Raw genomic sequence first — 21,699 nt, forward strand, 5'->3', positions numbered from 1 at the left:
AATGTCTGGGCAATAACTCATAAAGGAAAACTGGCCTCATATATTCCTACTCCAGGAGACTCCTCTGTCCCTCAGTGAAGTATTTTTAGTCACCCGTGTGGTGAGGGGACCCGTGTGTCCAGTCCCTCCAAACGCAATATCGGGATATTATTTAACTTTACTAACACACAATTGAGGAGGCTTTTTTTTTTACCACATGTGTGTGTCTTCTTTAGGACAGCACACATTGGTGTTATGTCTAATATGTTCAAAGCTCAATCTGTGTTCATAGTACAGCTGCCTATTGATACCAGGACGGGAAATATTTCTAAAACATAATAGAATTGTTTTGCTAATGTGTGTATGATTAAAAAACGACTGATACATTATTACACAAGCTTGCATTCAGTGCATCCAGTGGCCAAAGGCCCTATAAATAATATTTCTGAATTAATTTCACATTATGTACCATTTAGTCTCACAGATTCAAATGTTAACTGTACACACACATTAACTGAGCTCAGGAAACTTTGACCACCAGGGGTCTGACTGACCACAGACCCCAAGACACCAGCTCCACAGGTCCCATTAGTAATCCCATATTTGGATAATTAAAGTAAAATATGTTTGTTTTATATTCCATTTAAACTTTAATTTGTGTGTATTTGGCAATATGAGTTCAAATGGGTTACATGTGTGTGTGTGTGTGTGTGTGTGTGTGTGTGTGTGTGTGTGTGTGTGTGTGTGTGTGTGTGTGTGTGTGTGTGTGTGTGTGTGTGTGTGTGTGTACATTTCTAAAAATACATGTAGAAAAATTAATTAATGGTGAAATGTATTTGAGCATACCTGCATTAATCATCTACAGTTAGACCTACTTTTCTATATCTGAAAATCTTTTCAAACCAGCATGTTTCAGCATGACAGCCATTTACAATACTGGTGCTTTCTCCTGGTAGATCACACACAAAAACAAACCCATATGTGGTAAATGTACCTGAACGTGGTGGCAAATTATTGTATCATCTGTACCAGTGGGAGTTATGGGATGTCATTTCACATTAAATCACAATATCTCACATGCCAGTTACTCACTTAGAGTAATATCTGTGTCCAGATATAGTCAAAGATATCTGCAGCTAAAGCACTCAATCACAGCACCATTCAGACTAAAGAACGCACTTTAATCACTCCGACTGAACCTTCGTTTGAATTCAAGCAGCTTAGTGTAAACACCACATGTTAATAGGCAGCAAGCAGAGTTTATTGTATCAACTGGGAGCAGAACGTTCCTGAATAGAACGACTATTGACTTGAATTTCTGCTCCTGGAGGAAAAAAAAAGTCTGTGCCCCATAAATATCATCTCCCCCTTGGCTAGTCCAGGAAATGGTGAAGGACAGATATTCCCCTCAGAAACTCACAAACTCACACAGAGCTCAACCAAGAAACACACATTTTACCTACTTTTTTTTAATCCAAGGGACGATGCGTTAGAGATTCACTGCTGAGCTCCCTAATTATTACAGTTCAACTAACTAACTATTCTAGCCACTTTAACAAATATGAAGACTTCACACACCAACATCCACCTCTACTGTTACTCGTCCCACATCCCATGAAACTTGAATCACACTCATCCCCCTGCAGAACGCTTATATTGCAAACAGGACAGCAGTTTTACTCGTTTGATTCCCAGACTTTCTTGTTTGTATGAATAATTTGATTTTCGTGGGAGGGTCAAGCGCAGCACACAGAGTAACATTGGTGTACCACCAGGTCCTGCACCCTGGGAAAAGCCTGTAAAGTCAACACACAGGTTTACTTGGCTCTGTTTTCTGCCTCTGTCTCTCTCTCTTTCTCTCTCTCTCTCTCTCTCACACACACACACACACACACACACACACACACACACACACACACACACACACACACAAACACACACAGCAGTGTCAACATTTGGGGTTTTACGTGGGCCCCGGCAGAAGAGGAAGCAACCAGCAGAGGTTCAGAGGGTCAAGAACGACCGAACATTTCACCATCCAACCACCAAAAACCGACCTGTATCTGCTGCCGGTAAATGAGGAGGGTACAGAAGTCTGAAGTTTGTCCAGTTATATCTCTTCTGTCATAATGACACATCCCAAACACAGGTCATAATCTTTGATAATCTGTATGACTTCATATTGATCAAAGTGTGAAATGTAATTAGAATACTTTCATGTGATAAATTAAGTTAATTTGCAAGTTTGACATATTAAAATTGTTAGCTGTTGTATTCATGCTTTTACATCTACTCATGCTCTTAATGAATGTAAATTATAATCATAATCAGTGCATAATCAGTCTGCATTTTCCTTGTTACGCTGCAGTGAAAGTCAGGAGATTATCAAGTCTATCAGTGCAGTTTCAAACCAGTTAGCTAGCTAAACGCTAACGTCAGCGTGCTAATGTGCTAATGTCAGTGATGACGCTAACATGTTGATGTAAGCAGGTATAGCGTTTACCATGTTCACCATTTCACTTTACTGTGTTAGCATGTTAAAAATGTGCTAATTAGCGCTAAACACCGCTGAGGCTGATGGGAATGTAATTAGCTTTGCAGGTATTTGGTCACAAACCAAAATACTGGACAAACGACAAATGATGAGCTGGCGGTGACTCGAGATGAAAAGTCGCAGGATCAATAAAGTTATTACAAATAATCCTAAGAGGAACATGAACGTCTGCACAAATCCTCCATCAAACAGTTGTTGAGATATTTCACTCAAAGCCAAAATGTGAAGCTCATGGTGGTTCGAGAGGAGGAGTCAGGGGATCACCAAAGTCATTAGGATTCACCACAAGAATATATTAAATCATATTTCACAAGGTTTCGATTTCAAAAATAACTCACCAAACAAATTTAATTACCTCATATTTCGCTTCATTTTGGGAAAGAATCCAATAATGGTACTGTATGAGACTATGTCAAAGGGAGCACAGATGAAAATTTGCATTTAGCTCTATCTGGTCCAAAGATAGGACATCCAGTGGTAAATACCCAAACCATATAACCACAATGTACCTACTTCAGTTCCAGCTGCAGGACTGTGTTTCATGTCATAACTCTGTATCCCTCATCATCTGCCTCTCTAATATCAACTGTCCAATAAAGGAAAAAAACTACTATAAATAAACAGTAAATAATGGAAACCATACTTGGTGTATGAGCTGCTAAAAATTGGCAGATCACATTTCACTCAGGTTCGTCTCTGCTACTTCAACCCAGAAATCACGTGTAGGCCTTAGAGCTATAAACCGCATATACAGTATGGGCGTGTGTGTGTTTATGTGCGCTGTTGGTGCTGGGCCTGCTGTACAGTATGCCCATATGTTTTGCACCATAACCATCCACATATGCTTCCTATTATATCCTCTTGGTGCTCCCTTAAGGCTGTAACATCACAGGTATTTTATGTTTATGGGAATGCATGAAATCCGAATCACATTTCGCAATCAGACCCAGGTGGAACCGTGTAAACACATGGCAGTAAAATCTGAGAATGAGGCGCATGTATGTGCATGTAGACTTACACACACACTTACACACACACACACGCTTAATTAAATTGTCTTGACTAGAAGAGAAAACAATCCTCTATTGTCTGGGTAAGATATGACACCTGGGGAGAAGTTAATAATAGGATATCACACACCCTCACACAACACGTACGCATGTATGTAATGATATACAAGGCAGATCTGAGCACTGCTCTATGATGACAAGACTCTGCTTCACAAGCAAAGGTTTTATAATAATATGAAACCAAAAGTTAAAAAGCTGAGGTCCTTTGCTGCTTCACAAGCTGCAATACTCTTCATATCAATGGCTTTATATCCAGTGAATCTTGCCACATATTTCTCTCTCTGTACCCTCTTCTGCTGTGTAGGCAGCAAGCAGGTCATAGGTCACACTAAGCTACAGAGCTGCAGGTGATTCCTGTACACTCTCTGTAATGTGATGACTTTCTCCTACCCATATGCTATGTGATAAAACAAAGGGAGCTCCTGAAACTGCTTTCACTTGGGTTAGACAAGCTCAAGCAGGAGCACACCTGCTGTAACACCTCGCTGATGGTGCCATTAGGGACTTTTCGTTGCCTGAGGACGTGAACTGTTCAAGCCGGTGTGCAGGTGCTCGTAAAGGCTACCAGCTGATGTTTAGAGGCCACAAGGGAGGAAGAAAATGAGAAACTGCAGGAGAGGCTGTAGGCCCACTTACTTCACTTGTGAACACTCACAGAAAGCACTGTATTTAATCTACCTGCTGAATCCACCAGCGACATTTCAACAAAGACTCACAACTGTTCAATGTGTCTATCGTGCAATGACAAGGCCTGTGTTTGTTATGTAAGGAGAGTAGCCTAAAATCCTTGACTGGAAATCCATTTTGATTGAATATCCAGGCCCTGAACTTTACAGCTACACTGTCAGATTGGAAAAACAGCAGCCCACGCCAAGAAGCTCTTTTTTTTTTCCATTTCCCCCCATTAAAGCAAAGGTCCATCCCCAGCACGCTGCTTAAATCAGGAGCACTTGTGCATTCAGCTACAACGAGAAAGTACTTTCTTAAATTTCAACAGGAAAAGTACATCTGAGTTCTTAAACAAAGTGTATTTGTAAACGACTTAAATACCAGAACTGATTATTACACCTTACATTCACCAGTGAGGGAAGAGCTTTACCTTCGCTAAGGACAACATCATATTCTGTTCAGCTCCACTCTGCAGGAAAATAATGAATTAAGTCATTTACACATAAGCATCACTGACACTAACAAGGTAACACACAGTGGTGGATTTAAGTAAATGTACAAGAATGTAAGGAGGAGCTAGTTTTAACTACTTCATATACTGTATACAACATACTAGGGTTGGACTCTTTCCAAAAGGTCACAAATAAATCTGACGGGTCGTGAGAAGATTAAAGGGAGAAGAAAGAGGAAAAAGTTCTGCTCCACAAATATGTTTTCTTTTTCTTTTTACTTTTATCTTTTATTTTTGTGTGTGAATACTGGATAATTTGAACAATGAAACAATCTGAAAAGTTTGTAGGAGAAACATCTCTGTAGAGCTATGCCACACATTGACAACATGAAGCGAGGTCTCAACCAAAAACTGATTTTTTTTTTGTTGAACTTTCATATAAAGGTTGGGAATCACTGATTTTAACTATGACAATGCACTGATTTTTGTAAATGTTGTTTAATGTAAAATCTGCAAAGTAACCAGTGACTGCAGCTGACAAGTAAAAAGTACAGCGCTTGATTAAATGCACTGAAACATTCTGATAAAAATTAGTTGAAAGAACAAAGCGTTGTCCCTATAGCATGATACGTCAGCAGCGACAACTCATTCACTGCCCTGACTGTCATTTGTACACAGTGGAAATCTGCAGCGTGTCATGAGGTCCTTTTGATGGTGAAATATTACCTCAGATCTTCCCTGACAGCCTGCAATTAGGACAGACAGGGGGAACTGAGACGGTGGAGGTGGAGAGACAGATAATGAGCATCAGACAAACAGAAAGAGGCTGTCACATGTAAACAGGAGAGATACAATGAGGAATAACACCAAGGCCACATGTGTAAACACAGAGAAGGATTTAGACAGGGACTACTGAGTGTTACTGTATGTGTGCATCTATCTTTTTGCTCCTAGATAATCATTTGGTTTGGAGATCGATCTGTGTTTAGAATAAGACCACTGACCATATGTCGGCTCAAGCAGCCTTCTCTGTGAGAGGCAACCTTATATTCACTGCAGTAATTATTGCAAAATATCACAGAAGCAATTGAATTTGTTGTATTTCCTGTAACTAGAGCTAAATCACCTCTGGTTTAAGAGGTGGACCTCAAGTCGGAGACAAACAAGTAAATGAAACTCAGAAATACGAGGGACAGATGCTCAGTGTTCTTTAGGCTTCATGTAACCTAATCCCCGTCAAACGGTAGGTGATGAGTGAGGTGCTGGTTTGGGCAGGGTCGAAGTTCAAGCATGTGCGGGATGCAAAGTCAACAGTGCAGTATTTTAGGGGACGATGTTCCCTGCAATGCCGCTATTTATACCAAATTACAGTATGCACCTCAGCAAGAGAGAGCACACAGCTGGTTTTCTCTTGCCAGAAGCATTGATTTGAAAACACTTCCAATCAAACAACGTCAGTGTCGAGTTACAGCTACGCTAAGTAAGCACCGGGTGCCTCCCGTGCAGTACTTTGAATGTGGGGTTGAAATTACAGCCTTTGCTGTGGCGTGTGTTTAAGGTCTGTATGTGAGGATGTCAGTCAGCCTCCAGGCTGTAGACTGGAGGGCTACTAATTGAAATGACATGTTAGAAAGATGCAGTGATAACACACTCCTAATGTGGTTCCATCTGTACTCTCTCTCTCGTTCTATCTGTCTGCCCCTGTTTGTGTGTGCGTGTTCATCTCAGTATAAGTTAAGTAAAATTACACCCACATAATGGAGTGAAGGCTTTGGATCAAATCCCCTGTGAAAGCTCCCTCCCTCTCTATTTTCCAACTGTCTGAGCAAATAAAAAGTACTGAATATGAGTACATTAACCACTCCCCTCCGACATCCACCACAGGCATTTCATATATTTCCCTGTCAGGAGCAATGGCTTCTCCATTCTGCTTTGACAAAGAACTTATTTACCCTGATAAAGCTTTCCTAGCCCTGATACTCTTACACCACCATAAATTGGCAATCTGTGGTGATCAGTGTGTTTCCAGGACTGAAGTTGTGGTCAAATTTTGTAATGCCACTTTTTGTTTTCTGAAACTTGCTTTGTCGACTTGTGCTTCCATTAGCTTTTTCTGAAGTCTCATCAGAAGTATGGCATCTAAGTGAGGAAGTAACGTGGTCCTGCAACTCTTCGCAGACCGGCGGGGGTGGGTCGGGCGCGCTGGGGTGTGGGTAAAGATGATATGGAGTGTATCACAACCAAAGAAGACCCCTGATGTTTAAGATAGAAACTATGATGACACTATGTTATCTACAGAGCAGTTTGTATGCATGCAAAATAGTTAATTTAATCTGTAATCTCTGTAATAATTTAATCATTGTGGATGGAACATTCAAAAAAGGATTCGAACAGTGTTTCTGTATTTTCAAGGAGAATTTCCCTTTAACCGTTAAAAGACAGTGTAGTAAACCTTTCCCAAACACCTAAAAGTATCTGCTGCACACCCTGTCTGCAGGCCTGCAACAAATAATTAAATGCATCATTAATTAATCTATAGACTATAAATAATGATGATGAGAGATAGATAAGAAATATCATACATGTAACAACGTAATTACCCATTGTAGGTTATCAGATACAGTAGTATTACAGAAGAAAGCAGTAAATCTTCACATTAGAGAAACAGGAAACAACAAATATGTGACAAAATCACACACATTTACGCTGAAATTTGTCATTGATTAATTATCAACTAACTAATGGATTAACTGACTTATCATTTCAGCTCTCGTGTTATGAAGGCCTTGAGGTCAGCATCAGCTGTTATGTGCTGTAAGGCCATATTCTTAACGAAAACAAAAAAGCAGTCATGTGCACAATTTAAAACTGCCCCGTCACACACACACACACACATAGAGCTACCAAGAATGACCTTAGGATCACCTTGACCTCTCCATAACAATTATTCTATTGACCAGTCTGCTGCTTCCAATGCCAGAGCTGAGAGTTCATACATATTCTTAACTCTTCAGATAACCGCTCTGTGTTGGGTTAACCCACCAAATAACTTCAGCGAGGTAGAAAAGAGGCCTCTGTGTGGACATCTGTCACCCGCATACCACAGCAGGATACCTACATACCATCCACGTAACACCTACATAACACTGAAGAACACACACACCACCTCCACGACACAAAAGCAGGATGTGAACTCGAGGGACAGAAATCTTTTTCAAAGCTGTAACTTGAACATTTAACATTTCATCAGCTGACCACAGTCAACTCGGAGAGAATCTAAGTAACCATAAAGACTCAGTTGTTCAACTTTTCCAAAACATTCTTCTAACCTCCCCACCACAATAAAGCAAACAAAGATGTGTGTGAGCTTGATGCAAGGCAGTGAAATAAGAGTCACATAATTTTTATATTAGTTACACTTTTTTTTTATCGCTCGTAAAAAAGGATAGTTGGTGCCATTCTGCACAGTACAGTCATTTGTATGGGGCAGTAAACACTGTCCAGACAGACAAAATTACACTTAAATTATTACAGCTCCAACACGTCTGAAGATGATGGATTTTATGCATGTTCCCAGTAAAAATAAATGGTTTAAAAGCTGAAGAGATCTGCTTCCTCTCCAGTGTTGATGACTTTTAGAAAGAGAGACATGCATCATTTCAACTCTTTTCTTCCTCCCTGATCATTATTTGAAGTGAAAAGGTGTTTAAATGAAGGAATGAGGCTTAATCACATTTTCAGCCAACCACAGCAAAGTAAAACAATGTGCGATAGCGTCTGTTGGAAACAGCTGGATGTGCAGCAGCAGAGCACAGAGCAGTTTGAATCTGGCACTGCATCGCTTTGCTCTGCTGTCCACTCTTCTAGTCTGCCATGCAAACAGCAGCCACTTCACACAAAAGGTACAGTGAGTTCAAACATGCAAGTAGGACTTTACCAGTGGAATTCTACAAGGAAAACTTAAGACATTCACACACGTTTCACAAAAGCTGATCACAGTTTGAAGTTCCACCTTTACAGTCAAAACAAAGACAAAGAAAAGGATGAAGCGTTAAAGGTGAAAAATGTAAAAGGACGACTTACTTACTTCTAAGATGTCTTTTTTTCCTTTCAGACCATTTGTTCAGAGATGGTTTTAGATTATTCCAGTGAGAGTCAGACGGCTGAACGTTACAACCCGAGCCCTTCTCTCTCTCGCTCGCTCATTCACTCTGTCCGTCAGGCGCCTTCACCAGGACTCACTGGGCTAATGTAAGACACCCCTGCACATAGGAAAAAAGAGAGAGAGAGAGGGAGAGGGAGAGAGAGAGAGAGAGAGAGAGAGAGAGAGAGAGAGAGAGCGAGAGAGGCAGGAAAAAAAAACTTTGCATTCTGTGGATTCTTGGGAGGGCGCCAAAGTCCCAGAATTCCACATGCCACACATAAGGTTTCAATTAAGGCCGAATCCAACACTCAATCAGAAAGCTTTCTTCCTCCTGAAAAGAGTCTTTCTTTTGACAGCTAGAGGCTGAAGCAACTATAACTCAAGGTAATGTTTGTGTTGCTATCCTCTGCAGTCATTTCTCTGTCATTTTATAACAGATTTATGGGAGTTTTTTGTTGCTACTGTCTCAGACGGTTTCACATCAAGTCTGTATTTTAAGTTTAAAATGTTGTAAATACATGATTTTAGTATAAAATCATACTGTACTCCTGTTGCGTTTGATCATATAAAATAAAACCCTGTACTTGCGCTCCAAGTACACAAAAATCACCTTTTGTATTACACTCAGTGGCGCAAACATTGCAGTTCGTCACTGCCTTAATAGCCAAACCAGATCCATGAAAAGTGTGAGTCAAGTGTCAGAGAGAGGTTGACTTCTACTCACGTCATAAAATGTGTGTTTTACTGCTGATGTCACCTGAACCATTTGACCAGACTAAAGAAATTAGACGATTATTTGGAAGTGTAAAAGTTTCATATAAAAGACATAGTGACTTCAGGTTTTTCTGGTTTCTTGGTGTGTAGTGTTTCCTGATGAGGGACACGTACTATCCTGTAGCAAAGTGGACCACAATGGCTGGAAAAATTTATTAGAATTGAAGGATTTTATTGTCAACTTGAATGGATATTTTGGATTTTTTTTTTTTTTTTCAGCTGCTTTTGCATATTTTTAGCCATGCCAGCACTCTAGGGATAGCAACGTTGATCAGTCAGTCAGTCCACCACTGCTCCAGATTGAAATATCTAAACTATTTGATGGATTACCATGAAATTTTATATTGACATTCAAAGTACCCAGAGGAAGAATCCTGATGAGTTTAGTGCTGACTTTTCCACTTGCGCCACCACAAGGTTGACATTGCATTAAATGTCTCGACACCTATGGACATTTATATGACTTTTCATCTAGCGTCATCATCAGGTTAATACTTTAATCTGTAAATTTGCTTAGAAAATAAACATTACACCTGCTAAACATCAGCAAGTTAACATAGTCATTGAGAGCATGCAGCCATGCTAGTGTTAGCATTTAGCTCAAAGCACCACTACTAAAGCATAGCTGTCTTGGAGTAGAACTTCATATTTAGGTTTCATAAATGTTTTTAAAGCATCTGAACAGAGATCTCTGTACAAACTAGGACACCATGAAAGTAAGTGTTTTTCTGCTAAAGTAAACATGCAGTCTTTCACATCATAATGCAGTAACAGAGCTGGAGAGTAAGAAAGAAAACGAGTCACAAAGGAGCCACAAAGAATATTTCCTGAATAGCTGCAACAGCGTTGCATGCTCTGGCCCATCTTAAACATAAACCATGTGCTGGAAACTCTGATTCAAGACACCAGGAGCTATAATGCAAAAAGCACACCCTGCAGACACTGGCAAGTGAAACTCACACATTCACATATTGTAGGCTTATTTGTACAGAACACGCACTCTCACACAAGACAACAGATTCATAGGTTTTTTCAAGCAGGAGATTTCTTTAATAAAGATGATAGAAATCATAGCTTATCTTAAAGCTAAATAACAGCTAACCTTCCATGATTACAAGCAGAAAAGAAGCAAATATTATAAATACCCCCCACAGTCCATACCATGTACCTTGATAACATGCTAGTAAGAAACAGAGTACTGATCTTTTTATCTCAGTCCAATACCGTATAAAAATCAGGTAAAATGAGTAGATGGTAATTCCCACCTATAAAGCATCTATCAGTACATATAAAAATAAGTCTCATAAGGAAAATAAATAGATGCACCTTAAGACTGCTTCACCCAGTCAGTAGGGATTTCGTCCTTCATCTCATGCTGTGTTCAAGTGCTCTTCAAAACAAATATTAACTATGAATGACATCGACATACAAAGTAAAGAAAACGTGCGCTGAAAAGTAAACGATACACTTCCTCGTTCATTCATTTCGGACGGAACAACCTTGAACACATGCACACGACACTTGTTATTGCACAGCGCTGATATCACAGTTTCTCCCTACAAACGTTAAGAGACAAAGGGAGGTAGATCTTTGGGTTGTCCCTCTCTCTCTCTCTCTCTCACTCTCTCTCTCTTTCTCTCTCTCTCTTTCGTTGTCTAAACTCCGTTCTTCACCAGCTCGTGGACTCCACGCTCGTCAATCATCAGGGTTGGATGAAACTCTTGTCCCTTCACCAACTCTTCAAGACCCTTAAAGAATTACAGACACCATCAGGTCATTGGCAGTGGGTGTACAGATGGATTATTTCAGGTTGACAGCGGGAGCAGAACAACATCTGGAGTTTCTATTTCCTACATCAGGCATTGCCTCCTTACCTCTCCCCCGTAGGACACCAGAGGGGAGATCTCACATTTGATTGGCAGGTCTGTTCCATCCTTCAGGCTGCGTTGGAAAGGACAAATTCGGGGAGGATCGGAAGATAAAAAGAAACAGAATGAGTGATTGTCTCCTGAAAAAAGTAGAGGGACTGTAGCGAGAGAAGCAGCTGAGTCCTTGACACAGCTGTTCTTCTACCGCGGCTTGTGATTAGAGTTCAAAGGCAGAGAATCAGAGCTTCATCATTCTCAAACAAGACCAGTGATTAGTCTTCTGACCCGTAACAGACTTCCTCTAGAAGAAAACAGATGAATGACAGTACATGCGTATGCATCTCCACCCAGTGTTTTTGACGAACTGGAGGAACTTGGCGCCACATTACTGTCACTCAGATTGTTTATTTCTAGATAATCATTACAGACAACAATCACTAATCACACATCAGGTGTTTCAGGTTTTCTGCTGAGCAGCTGTCCACACAGCTGTATCATGAGAATAAAGGAAAAGCTGAATGATTAGGGAAGAAGCACACCTTTTAAGAGCCTGAATAACATTCATGGGCGCCACGAATGTTGCTGAAGCACATGCACATTTGTTTCAGTTTTAAAACAAGCAGGTGGATTTAAACTCAAAGGCAAACTAGCAGGCAAAGATCGGCTGCCCTTGTCGTAACTATTTCACGCACGAATCCACAGGTCCATCACCTATTGCAACAGAGTAGTTGCTGTTTGTTATACAGTGCGACTGGAGCCCATTACCCAGCATGCAATACATTATATGCATTAGTAGCAACCATCTGAGGGGAAAATGATCTGTCAGCAGATCATTATGACTGTACATCATCTGACCAGGACGCTAAGAGCACTGCGTTTTCAGTCATCTAAACTGATCCTTGCTGTCATTTCCTTCATCACAGCTGACTGTAAGACAGACAGAAAAATGGCTGCCGCCCTGCATGTGTCCACGTGGATTCCTTTTTTCAGTGGTAATGAAGGAAAGTGGATGTCAAGGATCAGAAGTAGTGTTAACAAATATGAGAGAGAGGGAAAGAAAGCCAAAACCCCATCACCATGCACTCAGTACTGCAGGGGGATAATTACTTTCTGTTGCCATCATCTGTGACACTGCCTGCCGCTCCGTCTCTGGAAACATTGCACGGGACACACAGGAGCAAGACCAAGCATGAGAGAAGGGGAAGTGAGAGTGTGAAGCTAAAAGAATATGATGTTTCTAATACAAACAAAACAAAAAGAGCCAATCCATGTAGTTTGTACACAACGTGTAGGGAGTGTTTGGAAGGTGGGAACCCATTTCTGTTTTCATGCTAAACATGGAGAGTGTTTGTCTTGTGAAGTGACATGACATGACATGCATGATGGTGTATTTTAGCCAGCTGGCTGTGGTCACCTGGGTATGGCAGGCACGCGTCTGCCATTCTCGTCGATGAAGTGGCCGCCAGCATTGAGCACCCAGCGGTGGTGGAGGGACATGAGGGCGTGTCTGGCTGTGGTGGGTGTGTCCTTTCCGTCCTGACTGTCTGCATTCTTCAGCGGGGAGAACTCGTCCTCCCTCAGCACTTCATACACAACAAACGTCCTGTTGGCAACACACAGCATCACATCAGCACATGGGCAAAGAGCGTCAGCAAAGAGCAGCGAGTACTGGAATGACAAGCTACATAATATTATCGCTGTAAACAGCTTGTCAAATGTAAGATTTGCTGCTTTTCTCTGTTTTATATAATCATAAATCGTTATACCATTATAGACCGTTTGTGACAGGCATATTTAACTGTTTTCTGACATTTTATAGGTTTATATTTATAAATTAATTGAAAAAAAAAGAATCAAATATTTATTGTGCAAAAATTGTTATTTGCTGCCCTAGCCTGCACTGTTCTCATCACAGCAGATGGTTCATATGAATTGTGTATTTTGTTGCTTTCCAGTAATCTACATTTGGTGATTTTTTAATTTTTTTTTTATAAAAACCAAAAGATTAAGTGTTGCTTTTCTAGGTTGAGAAGACCTCTTATGTTTAACAAACCATTTAAAAAACCACGTAACTCATGAAAAGTTGACATTTTGAGGACACACGGTTCCACAGGTTAGTGGACTCATCACCTAGGCACTTGACACCTTTCTTTTGTAATGATTGTGTATGGGGAAATGTTTTTCTGCACCAGTGTGCGTCACATGATCCTGCAATGCTGCGTGTGGCTGCACTGCTCCCGGGAGCACTTAATCAGGCCACGTGCCTTGTTACACAATAAAGAGTCAGAAAGGATGCATTACATAGTTGAAGTTAATAAAATAAGCATTATCAAAACTTTGCCGTTGAACAGCAACCAAATGTGGAAAGCCTTGTGACTAAGACACACATAATATATGGCACATGTGGCCACACAAAAAGACTATGAGAGCCTAGACCAAACAGTACTGAGAAAGAAGAGAAAACAGTAGGACCTTTTTAAAAACAGGCTGCAAAGTGAGTCAGCCCATCTGGATTCTGCTAGAGCTGCCAGTCTGGGCACAACTGTAATCCATCTCCTCAGCAACACCAAAAACTATTTCTCATCTTTGCTACTTTGAAATATGGCGAATAAACCTCGAAGGAAGCTGGACATGTCTGCAGTGTTTTTCCATCAGTCAATCATTACAGGAATCCTTTCATTAGATGTAAAGTTCTATTAGCAGTGGCGTGACTCAAAGATGATGTCATGTAACATTGGAGGAGGTGGAATGAGTGAACAGCTCATAAACCTCCGTCCTCCTGCAGAGAGCTTGGCAGGCCCGATCTGCTGGACCAGACCTCGGAGCAATGGCATGACTGAGGCTGATGGATAGAGATCGGGACTGGAAAAAGGGGGTTGGTTCATGCAGGGAAGGACGGATCAAGGCCCAGTCAAACCCCGAGCTCGGAGGCCAGCAGAACATAATGCAACTCAGTCACCTTTCAAAAGGAGCATAAGATATTCATTGTATTCTTATTACTTTAAGAGCTTTTAGTTTGTGGTACGATGCCATCGGCCGACACCGTCACACACACACTCTGTGCCCTCTGTGGAAAAAATGCACTGCAACTCACTTGGCAAACTGGAAGATGTCAAAGACGAACTTTTCCATTTTAATCCCATTTGGTTTGTCTGGTTTGATTAGTTGACCCTGAGTATCCACATATGGGATCTTCTTCTGGGCCACGTGGTGCTGCAGCTTCGGCTCGTACTTCCTGATAGATGATATAAATAAAAAAATTTTTTTTTTTTTTTTTTTTTTTAAAAGAGTTGGCTGCACATTCACTGTATAATGATGTTGAGTTACTCTTGATGCCAGAGGCAACCAGAACCACAGAAAAATGTTCAGTAAGCATTTGTCTTACTGTACTACGTCTCTGAGGAAGGGAAAGCTGAAGAAGTGATTGGCCACGTTTCCTGCGTTGAACATCAGTCGACCATCAGCACTGCGCTTCTCGGCAGTTGCCAGGGTGATCTCGCTGTACTCCACCACCTGGTAATGCCCATCCACCTTGCAGACCACACCCACCGCCTCTGTTGGATTGGTTTTCTCCACCACCTGGAAAATTTAAGTCACAAGAAGAAATTTGTAAAAAACTGTAGCTACAAGGAGGAAAACTGAACTATTCACACGAGTAGCTAATTCATTAAAATAGGACTTTGCTCTTTAAAACCTTCCACTTTCTACAGCCAGTAAGTTGAAGCTTGCAGTAAATGAAAAAAAACCCTCTCCCCATCTGTTGGTTCCTAATTACAGAGTGGAGTCCTGATGAGGGGTTTGGTGAGCGGGGTGGGGTGAGGGGTAGGAGGTGGTGGTGAAGCCACATGAACTGTAGTGGAGCTTAGTAATTTATGATGGGAGGGTGGGACTCTGCTCTGATCTGATCCTTCCATCTCTGCTCCACCGCACAACTCATAATGTCAAGTGGGAGCAGGGTCTGGATGATCCTCAGTTAAATATTTCAATCTATTCTGTGTTAGCTGGAAAATATGATAAAAAATTTATTTCATTGTGGTACTGCTATGAAATATCGTGCTTAGACACATCCAGTCTGACTTACAAGAAGTTCAGACACAGAGATCTCTCCGCATATCCAACAGAAACATGACCTGACTAATGTGATTTTAAAGAAGACAAGGGGGCAAAACTGTGATAAGAAGAACTAAGAAAACCAGGAAACTTGATTAGGTATTTTGACGGAGTTGCCATGGTACGGAAATTTATTTCAAAACCTATGGAGGAGAACCTGACAGCAGTGGTTAGTCACAAATGCCACATCCTTTTTCCCCAGCAGGAGATATTGAACAACATATTTGGACTTTTTTGGTCCTTATGCCTACGTGCAATCGCTCATTTGGTTATGAGTCAACAAAAGCACGTTTCCTAATGCTTGCACATTGCTCTTTCTGGTTTATTGTCTATTGTTAATTGCATCTCCTACCAGTGGCAACCTTAGCAACAACAACTCAAACAACTTTTACAACAGGAGACCAAACTGATGTCAATAGCAACAAGCCACTCAGTGCTCCATAAGCCAGCCAACAAGTAACTTACAGTATCACCCAGTGCATTTTTTGCAGCATTGACTCAACTACTCTGCACAAGTTCAACAATTTTCATAATCTTGTTTAAGTCTGGTCCCATAAGCTTTCAATAATTGTTGTCCTTTGGGCTTCAACAACGCCTCCCAGAACAGCAGTATCACATGCAGTACTTCTATATCATGTTGCTTTATACTCTATAAATTGTATAACAGAACATAAAATGTCTCAGTACATTTTCAATTATTCTTCATTCATGTTTTATCTTTCCTTTTTCCCTTTATTATGCCCATGGAACCACAGATGCATATTTCGAGTTTTGCTATTTCTGGAGTCCTATGCTGCTTTGCCACTGTCTTTCTTGACTAATTAAGTATATAACAGAGGCCAAATCACTGTAACTACAAAGGACCAAACTCACAACTAGTTTTGTGAGTTTCCATCAATCCTTATCTCAAACTGATGGACCTGTTCTGTGAGTCGCTTCCTGTTCAGTATGTTGGCTGTACTGATAACTGTTACTAGCCAGACAAAAATAAGATTATGAAAAAAACTAAGAAAAGTTAAAACAATTAACCATGAAGACTGTTTATTTGCTAGTGGAAAGGTTTCCAGTTCAACTGCTATACCCTGAAAAACCCTTTTCCTTCCCCAAACTGAGAGCACCCTCTGTCCAAAGCAACTGTTTAGGAAAAAGTGTCGTCTTCTCAAAACACCCATGTTATCTGAGACCATGATGAAAAGTGGAAGAGGAAGATTCTGGGCTCAAGCCTCAAATTTCCTAGAAAGCTATAATGAATTTAATGCTCAAAAGACTACAGGAGGAGACAGAGTAGCCTGTATCGCCACCCAGTGGTCAGCTGCAGAAAGTGCGGCTGTGTACACACTTGACAGCAAACTGACCACACCCTTTAAAACAAGACTGCCACACACTCCAAAGATACTGATCTACATCCACAAACCGAAGACGTCCTGGAATTTAAAATCTAGACCGACTGGATCACATGCAGCCTGCATTCAGGTTTGACTGCTGAAGTAGTTTGTTCCCTTGTAAAGTTCTTATCCACTTACAACACACTTAAGTATGTCAGTGACTAATATGGATGTTTTTTTTAACCTTAAACCTCATTGCGTGGATACCTGCAATGTTATTATAACTTCCTGGTCTGATAAAAGACAAGTCTCAGTTTATCAGTGTATCAGTGGAGTGAGTTCATTGTATCAAGCAACTTTATGACAGGAATATGATAAGTCTGCTACTGTGTTAATCTTGCTTTTCTTAAAATGAAGCATCTGATGAAAGAGACTTTTACTGCCATGTGGAACACACCTAAAGACCATAGTAGTCACAAAAATACTAGATTTTCAAAATTGAAAGAAATTGAACCTCAATCACAGATAATTAAGTTTCAGACCTACAGTAATTAGTGCTGCAATTCATCAAATCAGGTGGAAAAAAAAGACAGCTACAGACGGAAAGAGCAGGAGGGGTGACCAACCTTAGCTCCACAGTCCGCTCCCTTCTCCACACAAAAACCAACAAAGGAGGGGTCTGCCACTTTGACCAGGATGTTATCTACACAATACACATGGATGAATGCGATCCCCCTCCGCTCCATGTCGTCCATGATGCCCTGGTTCCCCAGAGCTCTGTAAAGACCCCCATTCCCATCTGAAATACAAGCACAGATAGACTGGTTTGAAACATGAGAACTGATAAATAAGACATTCTCACACTAGAAAGCACTATAAAAAAAAAAATCAAATCCTGAGGGAGCTTACCAGGGGCCATGGAGAGCTTTCCTTTGCTCTCCAGGATGATCTTGCCATTGTAGTCCATGGCTGGAAGCATGCCCTGCTGAAAGAAGATGATGTTGTTTTTGTCCAAGCCAAAGTAGCTATGACGTGAGAAGAATTCCCTTGTTGACTCCATCGTCCTCCCGCTGGTCATGATGTACCTGAAGGCAACGGAAAAGGAACTTAGCCCTGATTCTTGCACTATTTGTTTTCCTTTCTATTTTATATAATTTACACAACAATAAAACAGGTATCTGAAGGAAAAGGGGGATATACACGTAGGAAGACCCTTTCAATTACATAAAAATCTTCTTCAGAGACCGTTCACAAAACAAGACTTACAGCTAAGCTGACGTCACCCCAAGCCAGAGGCATAAAAGTTCAAGTACATGATAGACAATAAAAAAATAACAACCTCCTTACAAAAACAGACTTGCTGAGAGATATGTCATTCTGCCATTTCTGACATAAACTTCATTGTTCATTGGCCCTTACTACAGTGTTATAAAGACATTATGCACTCCACTGCCTTCCTGGTATCTCTATCTTTCAAAATTTCCCTACTCCACAGGGAACTAATCCTTTTCCAGTAACACAACTTCCTTAATTGAGCTTCCTTTGATGCTCACAGTGATTTGACCCAGTAAGTCAACGTGCAAACACAACTGGGACAAATGTTTTTGGCTTTAATTGCAAATAAGGAGATAGTATTTGAAAGCATATATCTGTTTATTTTTCTCAAATAAAGCAGCAGATTCAACTGACATTGTAACTAAAAACAGCTTAGTCATCATTTCTTCCTAAATACCCTCCTAAAGCATAACATGGTTTCTTACCAGGGAATACAGCACTTGATTTTGTGCTTCTGCTCAGCCAGCTGTTGTAGCTTCAGAATGCGTTCAGCCTGGATCTGAAAGAGGGTTTTGTGGGATGGCAGCCCCACGTCATACATGCCTTTGGGGTAAGAGACCCCCAGTCTGGTACCTTGGCCTCCAGCCAGCAGCAGGACCGCCACTTTGCTCTGAGAGATGCATTGAAGACCTGAAGGGGCACACAGCAGAACAGTTTGAACAGTCATAAATAGTCGCATTAAGGTCTGATTGTTTAAGAATACAAGTCCTTTAAAGTCTATTTGAGACAGTGAAACATATCTCTGTTCACGTATTGATATGATGGAATACGATCCCAATTTACTAGCACAGTATCTAATCTCTAGTGATGGCCAGAGTGCATTCTTATTACCTTTGTAAGAACATCTTAGAAAAAATAATAACAAACTTGTATAACAAACCACAAACAATGCTGATAAAAATTATTGATGATATCATTAAAGCCATCACTCAACACTTTATGACTAGTCTAGTCCTACTGGACTCTGGCAATATGATATATTAAATTAGCCCTGAACTCTTCCACTGGTTCAGTGGTTTTAGTGGTTTATCTTACATAAACTGCTGATATGTGACTTAATATCTGCACTCTTTCTACTTGTGGGTGCCAAAAGACAAGGTTTATACCCTTGTACTGGGCAGGACTGCTAGACTTTGACTACTCTCCCACACACACACACACACACACACACACACACACACAACACACACCACACCCTGTACACAGATTTGGTCCCAACAAAGCAGGGTGACCTCATGAAGGGTCAAGCAGCAACTCTATTTACGTCAGACCCAGATCAAAACCAGATGTTCTATGCTGCCCACCTCCACTGTCATCCTCCCTCTGGAAAAAAAACCCAACACACTCACTAAATGGTCAGACCCTCACTGCAAGGGGGATTGCGCAAAAGCATAATCAACAACACAATCTGACTCACTCATATTTCAAATCTACAGAGACTGGGGGAGTAACACTGGGGATAGTTAGTGAGTTTAGACAACCACACGGAGGGTAAATGGGGAGTTTCTAGTGCTACTCAACTAGGACTTTGCAACAAGCTATGAGCTAAGATTTGATTAAGGGGCCTCTCATCCCCCATTATCAGAATGCCTACAGATCCATCTCAACATCATAGCATGTGATGTTTTAATCCCCTCAAAGCTTCCCAGGCAGATACCAGGAATTATTTTCTCTCTCTTACCTGTAAGCCATAAGTGACTATTTGAACAAGTCTTAATTGCAAGGCTGTAGTCTCTGAAGGACATTTTGCCCTCAAGTCTTTTCTTCTTACTATTACTAGTTTAACAACTGGTAATAGTTCATACTCCTCTCTCTCCTACTGTACTGACATTGTTATAAATCCAATAAAAATCAAATACTGCCATAAAATCCTCTTAGTTTCCTTATAACAGTGGCACTTTGACAAATAGAGGTTTGGGCACAATAAACATTTTTGAGGCAGAAACACTTTCAATGGAGCTCACCTGCTAGTTCCCAGTCTTTGAGACTCTCTCTGTCCCTCGTCACACTCCCTAGCACCTCCCGGGGCACTGGCTCCATGCGGGCATCCATCTTCTCATGTTTGCTGCTGCTGGATGTCTCCATGGCATTTTTGAAGAATCCACTGATCTCATTAAAGTCCATCCCCTGCAGGTCGTGGGTCAAGTCGGCCTGCTCCTTAGGGCTCAGCTCACCCCAGAACTGTAGGAGGTGAGACTGGCCGGCTTCAGCCAACCTCTGGGTGAGTCCACTGGCGCTGAAGTCCATGATCAACAATGCTTTTGATTAACTCTGTCACACTGAAACACAGATGAAAACATGGAATGAGAGGTAAGCAGGGCCACAATCACTGAGATCACCTCAGGTATGTTTCTGGAAATTTAGGAAATTACATGACATGAAGACAAATTTATTACACACATGAGTTGGGTTTTTAAGGATGGTTCTAATATTTCTTTCAATTAAATTTGATTATACTAAGGGAGGACACTAGATAAGTTCAGTCAGAATGAAAGGAATTTGGTATTCCTTGCCAGAGTTACACATCTGGCACCTGGCCATAGTGAAGGAAGATGAAGTTGTATGAAGGTGAAGATTTGACTCATAACCTTAGTATTTTCTACTACTGGTAAGACTGGCACAACCACTTACATTATAATACAACAACAATTACAATGGTGAGCATCAGTAAAACTATGACTGAAGTAACTACTGTAATGAACTGGATGCTGAAGGCTGTAGTCATATACCCCTATAGATTTACTTGAAAGAGGTAGCTGTCAGACATAAGCATGATATAATTCTGATCTAAGATAAAACGTCCACATTTTACGTTTCCAGGAGGGGTTGACAAGTCTTCCACAGGATTTTGAAGTTAGGGCTATTCTCCTCACCAAAACAGAGCAGGCATGCCTCGTTTAACACGCAACAGGAAAATATTCAGAAGTACCGTAGTGTAAAGAAATAGACCGTTTACTAAACTCTACTATCCAGACTAAGACTTATGCTGTGTATCGTCAAGCTAAGTTACAGGTATCAGTCACCGTGGTTAGCCTCTGTCTTCAGCAGGAGCAGCAACACACGAGTCACAGCGGCAACAACCAGAGCCGAGCAGACACTAGCTAGCAGCTATCCGGCTAACTGTCAGCTCAGTGAAAACATTAAAGATATGATGAATTCAATATTAAACTCTCACCTCTCACGGGGACTCCTCTGTGTTTGAAGACCATTAAAGCCAGAGGCTGTATGACTTTTTGTGCTGGTGGTTACAGCACCTCCCACCCGGACTACACCTCCGCCTACGTCACGTTTGACGTGGCACTAACGGCGGCGCCGAGTGTGTGTGTGTGTGTGTGTGTGTGTGTGTGTGTGTGTGTGTGTGTGTGTGTGTGTGTGTGTGGCCAGCAGGAGTGCTGCTTTTAAGTGCTCCTCGTAAATCTT

At 41.1% G+C, this 21,699-nt stretch overlaps 2 protein-coding genes across 5 annotated transcripts in view; both read right to left on the reverse strand.

Annotated features, from left to right (window-relative positions):
* ddr2 (discoidin domain receptor tyrosine kinase 2) overlaps window positions 1-8,935 on the reverse strand; it is a 30,723-nt gene extending 21,788 nt beyond the window's left edge. For both annotated transcript variants that reach the window (XM_022759231.1, XM_022759230.1), the window contains exon 1: window positions 8,811-8,935. The gene's annotated coding sequence lies outside the window, so the exon portion shown is untranslated. The remainder of the gene's footprint in view (window positions 1-8,810) is intronic.
* A 1,754-nt stretch (window positions 8,936-10,689) lies between these two features.
* uap1 (UDP-N-acetylglucosamine pyrophosphorylase 1) lies at window positions 10,690-21,560 on the reverse strand. Of its 3 annotated transcripts, XM_022759260.1 has the most exons (11): window positions 21,455-21,560; window positions 20,244-20,558; window positions 18,705-18,909; window positions 17,854-18,029; window positions 17,571-17,743; window positions 14,895-15,088; window positions 14,604-14,744; window positions 12,924-13,112; window positions 12,617-12,658; window positions 11,516-11,582; window positions 11,297-11,389 (listed from the first exon to the last, which is right to left on the reverse strand). In XM_022759260.1, exons 2-11 carry the CDS (start codon window positions 20,524-20,526, stop codon window positions 11,297-11,299), a joined length of 1,563 nt encoding a protein of 520 aa, XP_022614981.1. In that variant the 5' UTR covers window positions 20,527-20,558; window positions 21,455-21,560. The 3 variants fall into 3 exon arrangements, with proteins under 3 accessions (XP_022614982.1, XP_022614981.1, XP_022614983.1); XM_022759261.1 differs by lacking the exon at window positions 21,455-21,560 and having other exon boundaries at window positions 10,690-11,389; window positions 20,244-20,526; XM_022759262.1 differs by lacking the exon at window positions 12,617-12,658.
* Between the last annotated feature and the right edge of the window lie 139 nt (window positions 21,561-21,699).

The sequence above is a fragment of the Seriola dumerili genome, unplaced genomic scaffold (assembly GCF_002260705.1).
Source record: "Seriola dumerili isolate Sdu_G_001 unplaced genomic scaffold, Sdu_1.0 BDQW01000321.1, whole genome shotgun sequence".
Lineage (NCBI taxonomy): Eukaryota > Metazoa > Chordata > Actinopteri > Carangiformes > Carangidae > Seriola > Seriola dumerili.